Below are 20,996 nucleotides of genomic sequence, written 5' to 3'. Positions count from 1 at the left end.
TAGTTAACAAATGTTATTGTGCAAAGTGTTAAGTAGTGTTGTATAAAGTATAGGATTTTATGTATTTTATATTTCGAAAATATTTAGTTAACAAATGTTATTGTGCAAAGTGTTAAGTAGTGTTGTATAAAGTATAGGATTTTATGTATTTTATATTTCGAAAATATTTAGTTAACAAATGTTATTGTGCAAAGTGTTAAGTAGCGTTGTATAAAGTATAGGATTTTATGTAACAATAACATTTGTTAACTAAATATTTTCGAAATATAAAAACACAATAACATTTGTTAACTTAATATTTTCGAAATATAAGATACATAAAATCCTATACTTTATACAAAACTACTTAACACTTTGCAAAAGTGTTAAGTAGTTTTGTATAAAGTATAGAATTTTATGTTTTCTTTATCTCCCAAGGTTAGACAAACATATAATTTTGTGGCTTGGTCGTTTTAATAACCAAGCATGTTTCAAAATACTTAACCTCTGGCTGCTTAAAGTAAATTTATCCCTCGAAATACTTTTAAAGTTTAAAGGAAAATTAATTATTTGAAAAATAGTTTTACTATACCACCAATTGCTAGAGTTGTTGTATTAAACATTAACAAGTTCGACTGACTTTTTGAAATGACACCTGTAAGGTTAACCAAACTTTACACTGTACGGAAGAACAATTAAAACCACTGTAATGGAATTTCTTTTACCTGGTTGAAACATTGTCTGTAAAATAAATGTTAGGCTACATAATTTACATTTTTAGATGTCTTCTAATTACAAGTGATAGTAATGTTTCGCTCTCTCGTTTCCTACGACATCTTCTATTACCTTGTGTTAGACTATCATAGAAATTCCTATAGGGTGGGGCGCAGTTCATATACTATGATAATGTTTTATTAAACGTAAATTTATTTAATCGCGTGTTATTGACCTTAGAATTTTATCATTGAATTTTGATTCTGAGGCCTTAAGCTTAGATTGCCGCCCAGTGGCACAGCGGCTTGTCTGCGGACTTACAACGCTAGAAACCAGGTTTCGATACTCGTGGTGGGCTGAGCACAGATAGCCCATTGTGCTTAATTTTGAACAGTCAAACAGGTTCTTTAAGAAACTACAATTATTTAAAAAACAAACTGTATTGAAAGAATAACAAATTAAGCTTAGATTTAAAAATAAAACAATTTCAGCAGGTGGCGTAGTAGTACCTTTGTTATTGTGTGCACTAAGTAAATTCTAATCAAGTTCAGGCTGTTGAATTATACATGCACATTTAGACTGCATTTCAGACATTACATTTATGTTCATTACCAGACACTTATTGGTTAAGTTTACATAACTTACTGGCATATTTGAGTTATAAAATTGTCATATTATCTGTAATTAATATAGCATCTTTGCATAATAAAAGACATAGTTGCTTATTATTTGTGTACATTATTTATTTTTATAAGTTATAATTTTAAACATAATGTTATTTTAATATTTTCAAATACAGAATTTTTATGCATGTAAGTTTAATACTACAAGATACTGTGTATACAACTGAAATTTATTTTACAACAACATGTACTTACATCACACACACACACACCCAAGTTCAGCGCTATGGCCCGTAATTTCAGACTTTCGTGGATAAGATTAAACTTCTAAAATCTGATTTTTCATCACGTAAGTATTTAATTGTCAAAATGACTGTTGGACATAAGAACTTATCATAAACTGATGAAAATCTTGTAATAACCGTTTGAATCGTATATGTTGGTGTTAACTGAATGAATGTTTTGCTTTATGTCTTGCTTAATATTAGCTAGTAATGTTGGCTGCATGAAATATATTTCTTCCTAATGAATCAGCCTGTTTCATATGATAAATAGTTGTCCATGCTTCCATCTTTTACTGCTTGTTGAAGTTGATCAGCATGTTTAACACAACTCCATCTGGCGGCTAATAATCAATCAGCGCGGGAGCAGCCACGAGCAGAAGTAACATGGCTGCTTCTTGTGAACAAATTGTTGTAGTCTCCACTTTTACTTACCCTTTCCTAACTAACTCATTATGGTGTGAAGCGTGCATTGTATTAGTCATTGTTGTTATTTGCTTGTGAAATATCTAAGACAATGTAAGTACTGATGAGAAATAACGTATTACAGAGACCCCTAGGAAGTACTCGTTGAATTCACTTTTAAAGGAACATTGTCGTTTTGGTTATTTCTACAATTCACAACAATTAATAATATTTTGTTCTCTAAAGAAAAGAACTGATATCTAAAAGCTAAATTGCTAAATCTAAGTTTGAGTTTCTATATTTGCATCCCACTGTGATGTGAGAAAAGCGTGATTGCTATACGTTCTATATTTATCTGGAAAGCTGTTATAACGATAGTTCAAAATAAAAGATTTAAAATCTGTTTGTTTTAGAAGTTTGAATTTAGATATTGAAATACCACTGGCAGGAAAAGTTATCCCTCTTTATTATGGGCATTTTAAAATCACTTCAGAAAAATGCTACTTTTTATTATCAAATATGACAAAAACAAAACTATAAGTCCTTTATACTTCATACATACTCTTGTAACATCTAACAAGTTCTAAAAGTATCTGCACTTCTCTGTAATATGCAGGAAATGACTTGTTATCCAACGAATAATATTGGGGGGGGGGAGACGATAGTCAATTTGGTGAATTTGCCTTATCACCCGGTGAAACAGCAGTACAGACTGCTCACAAAATCGTTGCTATAAATTATCTCCACTGGTTATTAAATGTCGTTAAGACGACTTACTAACTGCGAGACGTATTTTAAAATACTCAGCTTGAACGTTTAATGTTTGTATGTAATATCATTTGTTGCCGCTAGGATAATATAATACTTTGAGTTTCTTCACGCCCAAACAAAAGACTGCTTTAGAATTTTGTGAAGATTGTTGTTTCTTAACGCTTTTGGTCGAAAACAAAATACTAAAAAAAGTCATTTCATTAAATAAACACATTTTGAAACGAAACGTAGCATCTCAAGTTAGTAAAATTAATAGTTTTGTAATTAAATTCGAAATACTGAAATATCGTTAGAAATATATTTAGGTTTATCTGCAAGTATCTCGTGTTGCATCATTCTTTTTCTTAAGAAAAAGGAATCAACAACGTTTGATAGAATTAGAACACATTTGTAGTCGTCCACATTTTTTTTTCTTATGGGCAGACCACAACTTTGATTGGTCTGTTGAAAACTGCTCGACTACTACGATTGGTGAGGGTGGCGAGAAAAATCGACCGCTACTCAGAATATGGAGCTGCTGTGCTGCTTCTGCTCATGGCTACCTTCGCGCTAATTGCTCATTGGCTCGCCTGCATCTGGTACGCCATCGGCAACGCCGAGCGCCCTCTTCTGAACCCCAAGATAGGCTGGTTGGACCACCTGGCAAATGCAACTCACCAGTTCTATAACAACTCCAAAGGAGGTCCTAGCATCAAAGCCAAATATGTGACAGCGTTGTACTTCACCTTTAGTAGTCTGACTAGTGTGGGCTTTGGCAACGTCTCTCCAAACACGAACATGGAAAAGATCTTCTCCATCCTCATCATGCTTATAGGATGTAAGTCACCAGAAGAGTTAATTTCAATTCCCTTAAGCGTTTCTTGTGTAGTAAATAATTTAGAACTTCAATCTGTAGATTCGCATAGTTCATTTAAGTGTTATTATTTCTTTACGTATTAGGTGTTAAATTTATGTTGATGCCTTTGATTAAAAGTATTTTGTCTTATAACTATTATTATTATTGCACACAATCAATTGCAATTTGGAAGAACACGTATTTAATCTTACTTTTGTTCTCTGATTTTTTGTTTTTTTAATTAGGATAAGGCTCAAAATTATACTAAAAGTTTAACAAAAACGTCATTTTTTCATTATCAATAGTAAAATTATTATAATTTTTCACGAAGTTTTGATCTGATTTGATTTTTTTTAATTGTCTTTTGAGAACTTTTTATTCACGTTACTGATCTTTGGCATTCATTCTTATTCATTAAGTTAATTTGTTAAAAGCAAAATGCCTAACATTCATGGTTGCATTATCAATTAGATATTGTAGACAAAACTGTAATGACAATAATAATAATGTATTTTATTGGATATTCTGTGGTTGTAAATAATACGTGCTATGCATAGATACTGATAATAAAATGTATTTTCTTTGAAGCTCTAATGTATGCCAGTATTTTTGGAAACGTATCTGCCATCATCCAAAGGTTGTACTCTGGGACAGCTCGGTATCACACTCAGTTACTGCGGGTGAAGGAGTTCATTCGGTTCCATCAGATCCCAAACCCGCTCAGACAAAGGCTGGAGGAATACTTCCAGCACGCCTGGACTTACACCAACGGTATCGACATGAACATGGTATGCTTTCGACTTATTAATCACGTGATGGTTACATAAGACGAACACGATTAAGTTCAGAATTCTTACTGTTTTGATTCTTAGTTATCCGAATTTTGTATTTAAAAAAATCAACAACTTAAAAATTAGTAATTATGGATGAACATACGTTAAGACCGTTCTAACCGTAATTTACGTTATTGGGTGTATTCATGAACCGTATCATTATCGTAGCATAAAACATAATAATTGACAAGTCAGTAATGCATTTTCTAATGAAATTCATGTCAATTTATTTAGAAGGAAATGTTCAGCAGCATTAATTCTCAGTTATTCCCATATTAAGCCTAAAACTATATTTACACGGCGTGACTGTAAGCAAATTAAATTTCAGAGATAATGTCAAACAAACAGAAGTTTTCTTAATCATCAAGTAGCCAAAGAAAAAAGACCTTAGTGCAGACTTACCATAGTGAATCATTTCTAAAAAACATCAACATTTAGTTATAAAAACTTTACCTTCCTAATTCACATGGGTCATCAGTTTTCTGATAGATCAAAATGGACGCATCAGTATAAACCTTATTATGTGAATGTTTGTACAAATAACAAACGTTATTACATTAAATAATTATATGATAACGTGATGAAGTACGAGTAAAGTAACTACATTTAACAAGAGTGGATCATACTGTTAATATTAAAGGGTGAAACGAATTTGATTAACCGAAAACGTTTGACAGGAAGTAGTAAAAAAGTGGAGGACTCATTGTTTCACTCATGTATGTTTAACGGATGGACTTTACCATCTTGTCTTTGCTTAATAAATGAGTTAGTGAATTAAAAAGAATAGTGTTTAATATACGTAAACTGTATATGTAAAAGATGCTTTCGTCTTTTATATATGTATAAGAAGGTTTGTTTGTTTTTGGAATTCGAGCAAGGCTACACGAGGGCTATCTGCGCTAGCCGTCCCTAATTTAGCAGTGTAAGACTAGAGGGAAGGCCACCCACTGCCAACTCTTGGGCTACTCTTGTACCAACGAATAGTGGGATTGAGCGTCACATTATAAGGCCCCACGACTGAAAGGGCGAGCATGTTTGGCGTGAAGGGGATTCGAACCCGCGACCCGCAGACTGCGAGTCGAGCGCCCTAACCACCTGACCATGCCGGGCCCGTATATGAAGGAAAGGCTGTGTTTGGTAAAACATAGAATAAGAAAACAGTGGAATAGACAATTTACGCAAAAATAAAGAAATTATTTTGTTATTTTATATATAAATATAACGCCGTTCATTCTTATTCCAGGTAGCATTAGCTGAGGTTATTTGATTAAGTGAACACCTTATTCCGGGTAGCATTAGCTGAGATTATTTGATTAAGTGAACACCTTATTCCGGGTAGCGTTAGCAGAGGTTAATTGATTAAGTGAACACCTTATTCCGGGTAGCATTAGCCGAGGTTAATTGATTAAGTGAATACCTTATTCCGGGTAGCATTAGCAGAGATTAATTGAGCACCTTATTCCAGATAGCATTAGCTGAGATTATTTGATTAAGTGAACACCTTATTCCGGGTAGCGTTAGCAGAGATTAATTGAGCACATTATTCCGGGTAGCATTAGCTGAGGTTATTTGATTAAGTGAACACCTTATTCCGGGTAGCGTTAGCAGAAATTAATTGATTAAGTGAACACCTTATTCCGGGTAGCATTAGCTGAGATTATTTGATTAAGTGAACACCTTATTCGGGGTAGCGTTAGCTGAGGTTATTTGATTAAGTGAACACCTTATGCCGGGTAGCATTAGCAGAGGTTAATTGATTAATTGAATACTTATTTCATACAAATCGTCTAGTTTCATTGTTAGTGTTCATTTTATTGTCCAGTTTTTCCTTCTTAACTTGTTCAGAATAGCTCTAACATACACTAAATGTTCTCTCCAGCTTTTGCTACTGACCGCAGTGTTTTCATAAAATCCCTTAATATCTGTTGGAAAGTTCTTGGATTTCGTTTTAGCCCAAGTGGCATGACCTTGGATTCAAAGTCCACTGTAAATCCGAAAAGGAGTCTTTGTTCTGGCCCTGTCTTACAGGGGAATCTGCCAGTATATTCAAGCTAGGTTTCATACTAAAATTTAGTCTACCTTACCTAGATTGCCAGCTAGTTTGATATCCATAAGCATCAGGTTGAATTTTATCATTCAAGAGACTTACTTTTCCTAAAACACAAATAAGCGGTGTAACAAACAGGTGCTGAAAATACTATACATGTCATTTATCTAACATATTTGCAATCTGTTCACTAACCTGTCTTTTAATCTTACATGGAACCATAAGAGCAAAGGCAAGGCTTGGAGGCTCGACTTGCAACCTTCGAATTCTCGTCAACGAACATGCCTTTCAGCCGGGGAGGAATTATAATGTAACGGTCAATCCCACTATTTGTTGGTAAAAGAGTAGCTTAAGAGTTGGCGTTTGGGTGGTGTTGGCTAGCTGCTTTTCCTCTAATCTATCTCTGCTAAATTAGGGACGGCTAGTGCAGATAGCCCTCGAGTAACTTTGCTTGAAATTCAAACAAAACAAAACCTTTCTATTTCACGCTTCCGACTTCGTGTTCGAAACGAAACGCCTCTAACTTCCATTTATATTGTACTTTTCACACTTAAATCTGTGACCAATCTCATGTCCTTCTGTCGCCCTGAGTTAGGTTTTACTTCCTTTTGAAGCTTCACCTTCCCCATTTGACTGCAGCGACTTCCTGTTGTCCATGTTTCTGCCTAATCTACCTTTGGTTACAATTTCTAAGCCATTTCTTTCTAATTAACTTTTCATCCCAAAATGGTCTGTCAGTATCACTATTCATCTCTTTAATCCTTACTCTTATCTCGGTGAGCTTCTAAATTTGACATATTTCTATCATCCAGTACCTTACGCATGCTCCACAATTCCTTCTCAGTTCGTTCATATAAGCTCCTCGATTAATGTTTCACTAAGTTTGAGTCTTCTAGTCATTGTGATATCAATTTCAACACAAACAAGTTAACTATTATCTATCATAACTCTTTTCAATATTATTAACACACGTATGTGAATATATATATACATGTATATGCCTTATATCTATATAAATAAATAAATATTGTTTGTTTGCAATTAAGCACAAAGCTACACGATGGGCTATCTGTGCTCTGCCCACCACGAGTATCGAAACCCGGATTCTAGCGTTGTAAGTCCGCAGACATACCGCTGTGCCACTGGGGGGCGTAAATAAATATATATATGTATATATTTGAGTAAATATATACACACATGCGTATGAGTATATATATACATGAGCGTAGTTAGTGTTCTTAGAATGTGGATTCGTGGTTCGCGTTCAGATGTTCCAAAAACGCACTTCGCACTAGAATTCGTTTGTACAATATAAGGGTGACGGTTATGCAAGTCCCACTATTGGGTCAGATAAGAGTAGTCCAATAATGGGCGATGGGTATGGTTTACCAGCTGCCTTCCTTTGAATCTAGCAGTTCAAGGATAGAAATGACTATGAACAGGCGATTCTTCGTACACTTTTAAACGAAAATTCTAAAACAGCCAAACAAAACCTTAAATATTTTGCCTTCATCCAAACCCAGATTACTTGCAGGTAGCGCGTTCAACACCGTTAACAACCATGTCAAAATGCACTACTTACTTATAATATTTGCCACTATACATTGTTACGAACGGTTCTGTATGTAATAATATGTGGTACAGGTGTTATTTTAAAACACAATATTGCGTGGTCACACCAAAGTCTGTTTAACATGCATTTGTTAGTTCCTCTGTAACGTTTCTGGTTGTTTCTCGTGGTTAACATTAAAGGAGATTATTTCGGTTCTTAAATTATGATAAAAAGTAACAGAACGAAATTGTTTGTTTGTTTTTACTTGCACCCTGTTTTCATCATTTTATTCTAAAAAAAATGATGCTCGTAAACTTTAGATTTGACAGTAAGAGTTTGTTTGTTTGTTTTTGAATTTCGCGCAAAGCTACACGAGGGTTATCTGCGCTAGCCGTCCCTAATTTAGCAGTGTAAGACTAGAGGGAAGGCAGCTAGTCATCACCGCCCACCGCCAACTCTTGGGCTACTCTTTTACCAATGAATAGTGGGATTGACCATAACATTATAACGCCCCCACGGTTGAAAGGGCGAGCATGTTTGGTGTGACGGGGATTCGAACCCGCGACCCTCAGATTTCGAGTCGAGACAGTAAGAGTATTTTAAGAACTAATATTTATACAGGAACCAAAATGTTACATTTTTTTTATAAAAAAACGACTCTATGACAATACAAAGAGACTAATTTAGTGGGAAATCATTCGCTTTAATTTGTTACCAGACCCAGGTTCCCCATAGATGAGGTATTATGGAAGCTGACCATTTAGAGTAATGACTAAGTGACTTAAAAAAATTGAACATTTTTGATTATGATTAAGCTTTCATTGTTTCTAGTAAACTGGACACATCTTCGGGTACTAAGGTAAAACGTACTGTTTAAATGACCCATCAATGTTTTTTGTTACGAACGCAATTTAAGGTGATTTTAGCGACACTGTACGTGTTGGGGGTACCAACGTATTTTTATAATACTGCAATACCTCGTATGGTATTTTGATAAGTTAGATTATGTATTTCTTGGCGGTCTGCGTACCAACATTTCTCTTGGAGGGTAAAAACATTAAAAAGTTTATTTGTTTGCCATTTTTAGCGCAAAGCTACACAATGGGCTATCTACGCCTCTTCTCCGTGGAAAATCGAACCCTGGATTTTAGTGGTGTGAGTCCGCAAGCTTACCGTTAACCCACCGAGGGGGGGATACGTTATAAAGACTAACATGGTAGTGATTAAATTAATTTTTAGTAATGTAGACTTTTCTTGAATAACACTTTCCTTTCCAATATATTTGGCTTGGATAGATCCTGCGTAGAACTCTGGATAAATCCTGCGTAGAACTCTGGGTAGATCCTGCGTAGAACTCTGGATAAATCCTGCGTAGAACTCTGGATAGATCCTGCGTAGAACTCTGGATAGATCCTACGTAGAACTCTGGATAAATCCTGCGTAGAACTCTGGATAGATCCTGCGTAGAACTCTGGATAAATCCTACGTAGAACTCTGGATAGATCCTGCGTAGAACTCTGGATTTCGGAGTTGGCGAACCGGGTTTGAATTTATGTGATACCACAAAATCACTCACACTTTAAACTGTGGGTGCGTTATAGAGTTATAGATAATATTTTAGCGTGGATAATGGGTGATAGGGTGCTACTTACTGGCCGCCTTCCTTCTATTGCGTTGTTTAACTTTAGGGATGCCATAAATACAAATAGAATCGAATAGTTTTCGAAAAAAATAGTTAGGCCAATTTCTGATAGTATGGGAAAAATAAAGTATTTATTCTAACAAGTTCTTTAAAAAAAAAGAGGAAACATTTAAGTTACTTTTGTATGTTGTTTTTTTTTCATAGGTACTGAAGGGGTTTCCGGAATGTCTTCAAGCTGATATATGTCTTCACTTGAATAGACAACTTTTGGAAAATACTACGCCATTTAAAGATGCAAGTCCCGGATGTTTGCGTGCTTTGTCCATGAAGTTCAAAACGACTCATGCACCACCTGGCGACACGCTTGTGCATAGAGGAGATGTTCTCACAGCTCTCTACTTCATTGCCCGGGGAACGATCGAAATTTTAAAAGATGACATAGTAATGGCAATATTAAGTAAGTCTAACACCGTTATAAAACATTTTGTCCAGAAACTTCGAATCTGTAAAGAAATTTGCGTTATATGATACGTCATGTAGTTATTGTATATTATTCTCTGAAGCTATGTTGACTAGACTATTGTTCCATGCTTTCGAAACATCTGATATAATAAAATGACGATCAGAGTAGAAACTACATGTAAAATAAAGTTTCATTTATTTCGTTAGAAGAGTACAAATACAATAACACAGAAAAGCGAACTGTGAAATAGCCTTACTAGACTAACAAATGATATTCATTAAAGTGAATTTATTGGACAGTCTTTGTCATGTTTTTTTTTTTTCGTGTCAGAGGTCATGGCGTTCTTTGATTTGGTATTACAGGTAAAGGTGATGTATTTGGAGAAAATCCGTGTTTGTATCAAACAGTAGGCAAGTCTAGCTGCAATGTTCGTGCCTTGACTTATTGTGACCTTCACAAAGTCCTCCGAGAAGATATTCTGGACGTTCTGGAGCTTTATCCAGAGTTCCATGATTCCTTCAACACAAACATGGAGATTACGTTTAATCTCCGAGATGTAAGTAGCTAGAAAAATTTCAAAATGCCGAGTTTCTGGGATGGAAGTAATAGAAATGGCAATTCTGTAAACCTGAGATACTTCTCTTCTCCAATGTAGTTATTAAAATTAATTTCTGTTTTGTAGCATCACAAGTATGTAAGATCGACAGACAGTAGTCTATCTAGTAGTTCTATTGCTTACATTTAAATAAGTATTATGCAGCCTATACTGAGTATATACATTCTATACTCTTAGAAAGATACTAAACATCAACCTGGCAATCAGTATAGCTAATTAATTGAATTTCACTTATGTTTCTACTTATAAAGATTAAAATGCATTGTTTCGTCATTATCAGTATAGCTAATTAATTGAATTTCACTTATGTTTCTACTTATAAAGATTAAAATGCATTGTTTCGTCATTATCAGTATAGCTAATTAATTGAATTTCACTTATGTTTCTACTTATAAAGATTAAAATGCATTGTTTCGTCATTATCAGTATAGCTAATTAATTGAATTTCACTTATGTTTCTACTTATAAAGATTAAAATGCATTGTTTCGTCATTATCAGTATAGCTAATTAATTGAATTTCACTTATGTTTCTACTTATAAAGATTAAAATGCATTGTTTCGTCATGTGGATGCCCTCGTGATAAACGATATTTTCGGTCGTAATCCTAATAATATCGACCGTAGTGAACTTCAATAAAATGGAGACAGTTCTAGTCTTTAGTACGTTGGTAGGGAGCAAAATGACAATAAACAATAAGCATGTTTAATCTATGGTATTTAAATAAAGGTATCGCGGGTATGTATGTAAGATCAATAAACAGTAGTATATCTGGTGATCCTACTGCTTATATTTAAATAAGCATTATGCAATCTAATTTAATGTGTACAGTTTATATCCTGCAATTTCACGTTGTACTTAGGATTTGTATCTAGAATGTTTAGCTATTTTTGTTGATGATTGATTGCTGTCAAATAATGCGATATACAGGGACGTTTTGATGAACAAAAGTATTTGATTAAATTTCAGGCAGACCAAGCTGCAGTTGACCCAGAAATTTTCCGGGGAAAGTTCGCTTATGGCCAAGTAATTTCACCTGATGAAGGTTTGAATATTTTATATATTTTCATTTTTTTTAATCGAATGAAATGCAGGTGCATGAATTTATGCTACTTAAATATTATGTAGATTTATATGTTTATTGCTAAAGCTGACAATAGAGTTTTTTGTCCAAATTTAAAATCCATTTAATGTCGCATTATTATTATTATCACTTTTTTTGCATAACAATGCTGCAATCTATCATACACTCAAGTTCGAAATTATTCAAACCACAGGAGTAAAAGTATTTGATAAGTAAGTTTCAAAACGCAGAAAGTGTGGAAATAGTTAACTGAAATTGTGGCAATGTAAGTTCAAGCATGAAACACCTTAACTGTAAAGAAAATAGATATTACAACATTTAAAAACCACTCATGCTGACCGAAAGTACCGACGGAGTATCATAACCGTTCGCTTCTTCTGTTTGTGAAAAATCGCTGGAGATAATATTGGTAATAAACTGACCTTGACTTCACTGCTTGAGAAGTGACCAAATGTAAACGGGCACCATTTCAGTGGCCTATGAAGCATGCTCACCATTGGTGACGAAATGCTGGGATGCATAATCAGTACAGCATCTCTGAAATGGTAGACACAGTTTTACTTGATGGGAAACTTGTCAGCCAGTACATCCTTCCTGGAATGATAGACATAGTTTTACTTGGTGTGAAACTCGTCAGACAGTACATCCTTCCTGGAATGACCGGTACAGTTTTACTTGATGGGAAACTCGTCAGCCAGTACATCCTTCCTGGAATGACCGGTACAGTTTTACTTGATGGGAAACTCGTCAGCCAGTACATCCTTCCTGGAATGACCGGTACAGTTTTACTTGATGGGAAACTCGTCAGCCAGTACATCCTTCCTGGAATGATCGACACAGTTTTACTTGGTGTGAAACTCGTCAGCCAGTACATCCTTCCTGGAATGATCGACACAGTTTTACAGTCGAGACCCAATGAAGTGGTAAATTTCAATATCAGTCATAAGTGTTTTAAACTTCTTTGTCTTACCTCTATTCTCAGAATCCGTGCAGAATAACAATTATTTATGGAGAAAAGAGAACGTTAAAATCATTGACTTAATGAATGTATCGTATAAGAAAACATATTAATTACACGAAAAAAGTAGAAAGTATACTTACATACTTAGGAAATAATATCTGTAGTTCATACTGTTTCTAAAAATAAGTTGTTCGATATTACAGTGTATGGATCGAAAGGATGACGAATGATTAAATGCTAGTAACTCAGATTGTATTATCAACGGTATTATAACTATAATAAAATAGTGATGGATGAGAAGAGTCATAACAGTCGAGTTATGATGACTTATTATACAACGGCGGAAAATTTCAGGATGACGAATGATTAAATGCTAGTAACTCAGATTGTATTATCAACGGTACTATAACTATAACAAAATACTGATGCATGAGAAGAGTCATACCAGTCGAGTTATTATGACTTATTATGCAACGCCAGAAAATTTCAGAGCGTGCAGAATAACTACTTTGATGTAGGCTTGCTGAGCTTAAACTAAATACCGTTTAATATTTTCCTTTCTTCAGTATATCATTTACCAGGTTATTAAACTATTTTATGCAAAACAAGTTTTAACTTAACTTTACTGAATACAGCTTAAAAGAAAGGTTTTTTTTTATTATACCCTCTTTTTTAACAGCACATTTCTAATATTATGTAAGATGGTAGTAATAGCTATTACGGAACTGTCAAATGGTAGTAATAGCTATTACAGAACTGTAAGATGGAAGTAATAGCTATTACGGAACTGTAAGATGGTAGCAGTATCCGTCGTGGATTTGTAGGGTGATATCAATAGCTGTTACAGAACTGTAGGGTGATATCAATAGCTGTTACGGAACTGTAAGATGGTAGTAATAGCTATTACGGAACTGTAAGATGGTAGCAGTATCCGTCGTGGATTTGTAGGGTGATATCAATAGCTGGTAGTAATAGCTATTACTAACTGTAAGATGGTAGTAATAGCTATTACTAACTGTAAGATGGTGGTGATATCTGTTAGGGACATATCAGAAACCTATGTATCTACGTAGTCAAGCGTCCTGCGCCGTGTTCTGTTTGTTATTGTTATGTAAATGATACTCTGTGAACTTCTCCTTATAAACTGGCGTTGAATTTTTTTTTCATGTCTAGTGGAAGACCCCCGTCTTGTGGCATATCAGTATCCTCGACCCAGACGGCGGAAAATATCATCAAAGCACATGTCTTCGGATGGAATCATGGAATTGACTGATGAGGAAAATGATAGAGATTTTAGCGGGACGGGTATCTTAGAGTTTTCACCAGGTAAAGCAGGTCAGGATATAACTCCCGTGAACCTAGAATTCGGTGATCGGTCCGATAGTCAACACGGTACCATTCATTCTATTGCTGGTAGGCGATGTTTTGGTACATTGTATAAATAATAATTTAATTTTTTTGTAGTCTATACACCAAGATAAAAACGTAGGCTTAACTGTCAAAATCTGATACTAGAACGCCGTTCATTATTAGTTTAAATACACTTTATCCACTGAAAGCAGTGGCATACTTTTGTAACAGTAATTTGAGTTGAACTTTTTCTTTTACAATTCCTACCAATATAATGGTATTATTATTATTACCGTTTTTTTGCTCCTATGATGTTAGAAGTTCTTAATAAAAACCGATTTCTCTAATGTTATGTTAATCAGCTGAAGTAGATCTACTTTGATCGTGAATAAAAAATTAAAATACGAACTTCATGTAACAGACATGACTAGAAACTGTACGAAGTGACACCTACTGTTGACTTTATAAACTAGCAAGACATATAATGAATTCCCTTAAGCTCTACTATCTTTGAACCTTCTCTATAAATTGGTAAAGGAACGTGATATCTGCGAAAGAAAATTATTACACCATACTACAATTATAATGACTGTTAGAGTTATAATTTCGTGCTCTCTAACATGTGTATGTATATGCTAGCAGGTGCTATGTCTAGCCTAACAAACCTCACTAGTATGGTTTTTGGGGGAACTCTTGGAGTGGCCACTGACCGGTCTTATTCACAGAGTTCTGTTACAAAAATGGAAGAAGGAGCAAAACACGACACTCCAAGTATTCAGACAGGGTCCAGACCCACTTCCGTCTATGCAAATGACAAAGATAAGATTCCATTAAATGATACAGTTGAACCAAGTAAGTCCTTGAAGCATATTTTATATCTAACTTATTTGGATGTTTTATTATAAATGTGTAAAGAACAAATAAACTGTGCTTAGAACAGTTTTTTTTTACTGTAGATGCCATATAATGAAAAGCGTAACAGCATATTGAGCGAATCTTTAAAGTGCTCGAGTTTTTGGTATAGAAGTAATAAAGATTGTATTAAAGAAGTTTAAAAGTGTTTTGAGATTAAAGACTACAAAAATATAAGTAGTTTGTTAACTTTAATTTTTAGTTTCGATTGTTGACATAATTAACATATCAACCATGTAGACAACTTCAGCCAGTATTGTGTAACGAGGGAAACATTTTATGTCTTTTTGCAGATTTATACCAATAAGGCTTTTAATTCACTTTTAGGTTTTTAACAAAACTTAATTCTAGTGGATTTCTTTTCCAAAAATTCTGCTTTTCTTCTTCCAGTTTAATTTATTTTTTTAATTTCAGTAAGTGATTTACTGCAATTTTGTTTTGTTTTCAACCCAAATATTTTATGTGCACCGCTTTATTTTGAACAACTAAATATTGTCATATTAGTGGTATGTTCTTAATGTAACATATTATAACAGCAGTAGCACGATTTTTATGTACAACCTCATCTATTATGTAGCTGATGACTGACGACTTTTATGTACAACTTTATCTATTATGTAGCTGATGACTGACGACTTTTATGTACAACTTTATCTATTATGTAGCTGATGACTGACGACTTTTATGTACAACTTTATCTATTATGTAGCTGATGACTGACGACTTTTATGTACAACCTCATCTATTATGTAGCTGATGACTGACGATTTTTATGTACAACCTCATCTATTATGTAGCTGATGACTGACGACTTTTATTTACAACCGCATCTATTATGTAGCTGATGACTGACGACTTTTATTTACAACCGCATCTATTATGTAGCTGATGACTGACTACTTTTATGTACAACCTCATCTATTATGTAGCTGATGACTGACGACTTTTATGTACAACTTTATCTATTTATCATTTATGCAAAACGTTCATAGCTGAGAAAATATGTACTGACCACTTTTATATTGATGTGCAACCAGTCTTCTACAAGTATTTAACTTCCCAGTCTGCTTCTTTGACTATTACATCCAAAAGCTAACGCTCTTTAGACCTACTGTCTACTTATCTTTAGACCTAACTAAGGTAGCTATATTTTATGTAATTTCTTACGTATACTTAATTTTACCTCATGTCACTTTACGTGTGCTCGGACTATTGTTTCGCTTGAGCAAAATGAGATTATAAAGAATATTATTACATTAGATAGTGTACAATCTGATATATCATCGCATTAACATTTGGCTATATCTAGTACAATTTTACTCATCTGCGTATTAATTTAACAACTACAACATCATTTGTGGTTCCATTAAATACAACGGAAGGACATGAGTACACTTTTAACATCATCTGTATATTAATGTAACAAGTACAACATCATTTGTGGTTCCATTAGATGCAACGGAAGGACATGAGTACACTTTTAACATCATCTGTATATTAATTTAACAACTACAACATCATTTGTGGTTCCATTAAATACAACGGAAGGACATGAGTACACTTTTAACATCATCTGTATATTAATGTAACAAGTACAACATCATTTGTGGTTCCATTAGATGCAACGGAAGGACATGAGTACACTTTTAACATCATCTGTATATTAATGTAACAAGTACAACATCATTTGTGGTTCCATTAGATGCAACGGAAGGACATGAGTACACTTTTAACATCATCTGTATATTAATGTAACAAGTACAACATCGTTTGTGGTTCCAGTAGATACAACGGGAGGACATGAGTAACTTTTAACATCATCTGTATATTAATGTAGCTAGTATATCATGATATGTAATTATGTTGGATACACCAGGAGTGCACGAGTTTACCTCAAGATTTCACTATTTTAACCTCAACATCTTTGATAATGACTCTTACCTTTAATCCTAATAGGTCATACGTAGTGTTAATAGCGTGTGTTTCTATCTCCTGTATATTTTTTTAACTACAGAGAAACCACAATAACTAGAAACTGTTTTAGTGTATTATTATCATTATTCGAATATTGACATGTTGAAACGTGTAAAATATAGCATTGGATTATTAAAACATAATTTCAAAACATGTGTGTAAGCTTCTATACGTAGTAAGTACCAAGTGACATCAGAGCTAATCGAAGTGTATACTCATAGACATTATTTTATTGGCACTTGTGTATAATGTTAAAATAATAAATCAATGACACTAAAAACATTAAAATCGATACACAAGTAAAAATATTTCTAAAACGTGAACTCTACGTGTTTCCTGATGATAACGTGGTAAACATCGAAACATGAAATTTTAGAAATGTTTCAATTGTGTATCGATTTCAACGTTGTGTGTTAATTATTTATAATTTTATGTACACATATTCTAGTATCATTATACACAGAGTAATTACCACTTGCATTTTTTTTCGCCATTAGGTTTCAGGTTTTATCAGCCATAACTTATTATGTGTGATGGAATATTCATACTAAATGCTCAAAACTGGATCAGATCCGGTTAACTCAGACATGTTACTCGTTGAAACATTACCAGTATTTAAAAAATCAGAAGTGGGGCTCAGATTATTGTAGCCTTTTGTCATCCTGCCCTTTGACCTTGGTGATACTATGACACGATAAGAATATTTTACTTTGTGAAGACGGAATTTGGACATTTTTTAAAGCACACTCGTATGTAGCCTAATAACTTATGTTATTACAGGCTAATTTTATCGGTACGGCTCTAATAAATATCTGATAAAAGAAAATTAAATAATAATTGCTAGTTGCATGCAATAACTAAGAAGCTAAGTGTTTTTATTACTTAAGTCATGTTATAACAATCCTCATCCATTGCCTTTTTTGATCTCGTGCATTTATGAGTTGAATTAATGGATTGATTCACTTTTCTAGATAATTACAATCAAAGTATTCTGTTTTTTATCTCTTTTTTTTCTGTGCAGTTACACCCTCATACATATCCTTACCTAACTATCCCTCCAACACCCCTTCAACCGATGGCTCAGCAGTAGAATTAAAAAAGTTTATGACGCTTAAAATCGGTTTCAATCCCTGCTCAGGTAACTCATTATTCAGCTTTAAGCTTAATTTATCTACTTTCTAGTACCCATTTAGGGTATGAAGTTTTTTTTTCATACTGCTCATGAAACATTGCGATTGATTTTATCCCCACGCATAACTTACATTAATCAATACTGAAAATCACGATCAGGTACAAAAAAAAATGCACTAACGGTTTATGTTGTACAAGATTCCTGCTCAGGCCATAGAATGATTTCTAGCAACATTATTGTCCTCCACTTTCTTTTTTTTTCCCTTCCCTTGCTTTCATATTTTCTTTTTCAGTTTGCCCTCGTTCTCGTGACTAGTTCCATTTGCTGTTACAGTTTCCAGGATTGCATCCGTGTCTTCCATCAAAAATTCGTTCTCAGTGCCACTAGATGAAGTTCCCCAACCTTCTGTTCCAACCAGTGCTACTGCTTTACTCTCCTCTGATGAGCAGTCCATAATGCAAAGATGCAGGTCTGGACCCGGCCGCCTTGCTTCGAATGACACTAGTGCCGCCACGCGGGCGACTAGTAGTGTTCCAGAGATGAGCTCCAGTTTAACCATTCCTATGTCATACTCGAGTCCATTTTGTCGGCCATCCCCTGGTGACGACATTTCTACACCATATCTAACTCATCCGGGTCAGTCAGACGTAACTACACTGGAAGCGAGAATAGACGCTCTAAGTAGGTAGGTAATTGTGGTCAAGTTTCCTTATACCCGTGATTTTATGATCCTCGTTATTACGTAATCATCTAATTTGCCCAATAAAATAAAAGTATTCATTCTAACCTAAAATCTTCAAAAAATGGAGAAATAGGGATAAAAACTACCATAATGATGTTTAAAATCGTGATGTTTCGTTCCTATATAGTCATTTAAAATGCATTCGAGTTTTGAAATGCCTTCATAACATTTACATGCAATCATTAAATAATTCTCGAAAATTCGTGTTACTGAATGTGTACTATGAAAAATATCTTTCTAAAGCACATATGATAAGTGTCTTCTGTATCAGAGGCAAAAGTGAATATATTTCTTTCTAAAGCACTTATGATAAGTGTCTTCTGTATCAGAGGCAAAAGTGAATAAGTTTTTAGGTCTTCTTTGGATTTGCCCTCCCATGTTAGTTTGTTACGTTGATATAGTCACATATAGCCCCTCGATGGCTCATCGGCAAATCTGAGGGATTATAATGTTAAAAATCAGGGTTCGATACTCGCAGTAAATAGAGCAAAGTTTAGCATTGAATAGCAACAAACAATTGCAATATCAGCCAAAATGTCAACTGAAAATGCGTTTTGAGCAGCCAGCTAGCCTTCGTCAAAATCACTCTCACAAAAATAGCACGAAACAAAATGAAGTTTTGTCCAGAAAAAAGCATTTTTAAATTTGCATTTCTAGTGTTTGGACATTTTTGGAAGGAAGATACATTTATATACTTATCAAGGTAAGTGAAGTAACCTTAGAGAGTGTCTTTATTGCATTTAGATTAAGATTTTGAACTACTTAGTCAAAGCTTTGTGTTACCGATTTTTATAATCATTTAAGAAATGCACCCGAGTTTTGTTCCCCTTCCAAAAGTTACTTATCTGGTTTCAAAAGATCATAGTAATATTTTTCCATCCAGTAATACACTAGATTGATTTCTGGTTTCAAAAGATCACAGTCATATTTTTCCATCCAGTAATACACTAGATTGATTTCTGGTTTCAAAAGATCACAGTCATATTTTTCCATCCAGTAATACACTAGATTGAGTTCTGGTTTCAAAAGATCACAGTCATATTTTTCCATCCAGTAATACACTAGATTGAATTCTGGTTTCAAAAGATCACAGTCATATTTTTCCATCCAGTAATACACTAGATTGATTTCTGGTTTCACAATATCACAGTCATATTTTTCCATCCAGTAATACACTAGATTGATTTCTGGTTTCAAAAAATCACAGTCATATTTTTCAATCCAGTAATACACTAGATTGAGTTCACCATTTCTATTTTCAAATGATAGCTAATAAGACTGGATGAAATAACACCGTCAAAAAATCCTAGGGATAAACTAATAATTTAGGTTGAAAATTTAGACATAATCTATAAAACTATTTCATAAAAGTGACATCTCAATTCAATTATCTCTAATAATTCTACCACCAGTTTCCAAAATGGTTCTTGTCGATTCTAAACTTTTTCACCATCACCAAAACTAAGTATTCTGCCCTTGTCTTCAGCGTTATTTAATTTTTATGAAAAATGCGTTATTTTTAAGTTAAGAATCAATTTTACCTGTACTGTGGTAAGTTACTCGATTTCTAACATTCAGTTTACAAGGAATGTTGAAATTATACATAAAACCCTCCTTCTCTATTTTATATACTTGACCGATGGAAGTAGATTGTTTATGAATTTATAAAAGCGATACTATATGATTACAATTGTTACAGTTTATGCAGTAAAAGAATATTTTAACTTTCTAACGAACAACAGTGTTCAATTGGTTGATATTTATCATGTAGTCAACAGTGATTTAGCACTTAATCTCAAACATTATTTACTTTGACAGCAGAAGTGTTATACGACGGTTCGATTCAATGGCGTGTCAGAATTTACAGAAAGTACTGAAATATCGAATTTTAATAGCGGTTCTCCAACTTACAGAACTTAGTATACCAGCAGTTTAGTCCAATAGTAGAGTTTAATTTATGTTAGTTTATTACAATGGTAAGGTCTAATTTATGTTAGTTTATTACAATGGTAAAGTCTAATTTATGTTAGTTTATTACAATGGTAAAGTCTAATTTATGTTAGTTTATTAAAGAAATAAAT

At 33.9% G+C, this 20,996-nt stretch overlaps 1 protein-coding gene across 2 annotated transcripts in view; it reads left to right on the top strand.

Moving 5' to 3' along the window:
* Positions 1-20,996, top strand: part of LOC106466019 (potassium voltage-gated channel subfamily H member 7-like) — a 55,715-nt gene that overhangs the window by 22,794 nt on the left and 11,925 nt on the right. Inside the window, exons 3-10 of one of the 2 annotated variants that reach the window (XM_022393981.1) lie at positions 3,197-3,590; positions 4,197-4,396; positions 9,887-10,139; positions 10,508-10,701; positions 11,730-11,805; positions 13,979-14,218; positions 14,798-15,007; positions 18,507-18,858. In XM_022393981.1, coding sequence (XP_022249689.1) covers positions 3,197-3,590; positions 4,197-4,396; positions 9,887-10,139; positions 10,508-10,701; positions 11,730-11,805; positions 13,979-14,218; positions 14,798-15,007; positions 18,507-18,858 — 1,919 coding nt within the window. Of the gene's footprint in view, positions 1-3,196; positions 3,591-4,196; positions 4,397-9,886; positions 10,140-10,507; positions 10,702-11,729; positions 11,806-13,978; positions 14,219-14,794; positions 15,008-18,506; positions 18,859-20,996 lie in introns of both variants that reach the window. The other variant, XM_022393980.1, reaches the window with a different exon arrangement.

Source organism: Limulus polyphemus, unplaced genomic scaffold (genome assembly GCF_000517525.1).
Source record: "Limulus polyphemus unplaced genomic scaffold, Limulus_polyphemus-2.1.2 Scaffold2123, whole genome shotgun sequence".
NCBI classification, from domain to species: Eukaryota; Metazoa; Arthropoda; class Merostomata; order Xiphosura; family Limulidae; genus Limulus; species Limulus polyphemus.
This window is presented reverse-complemented; position numbering and strand designations above follow the sequence as displayed.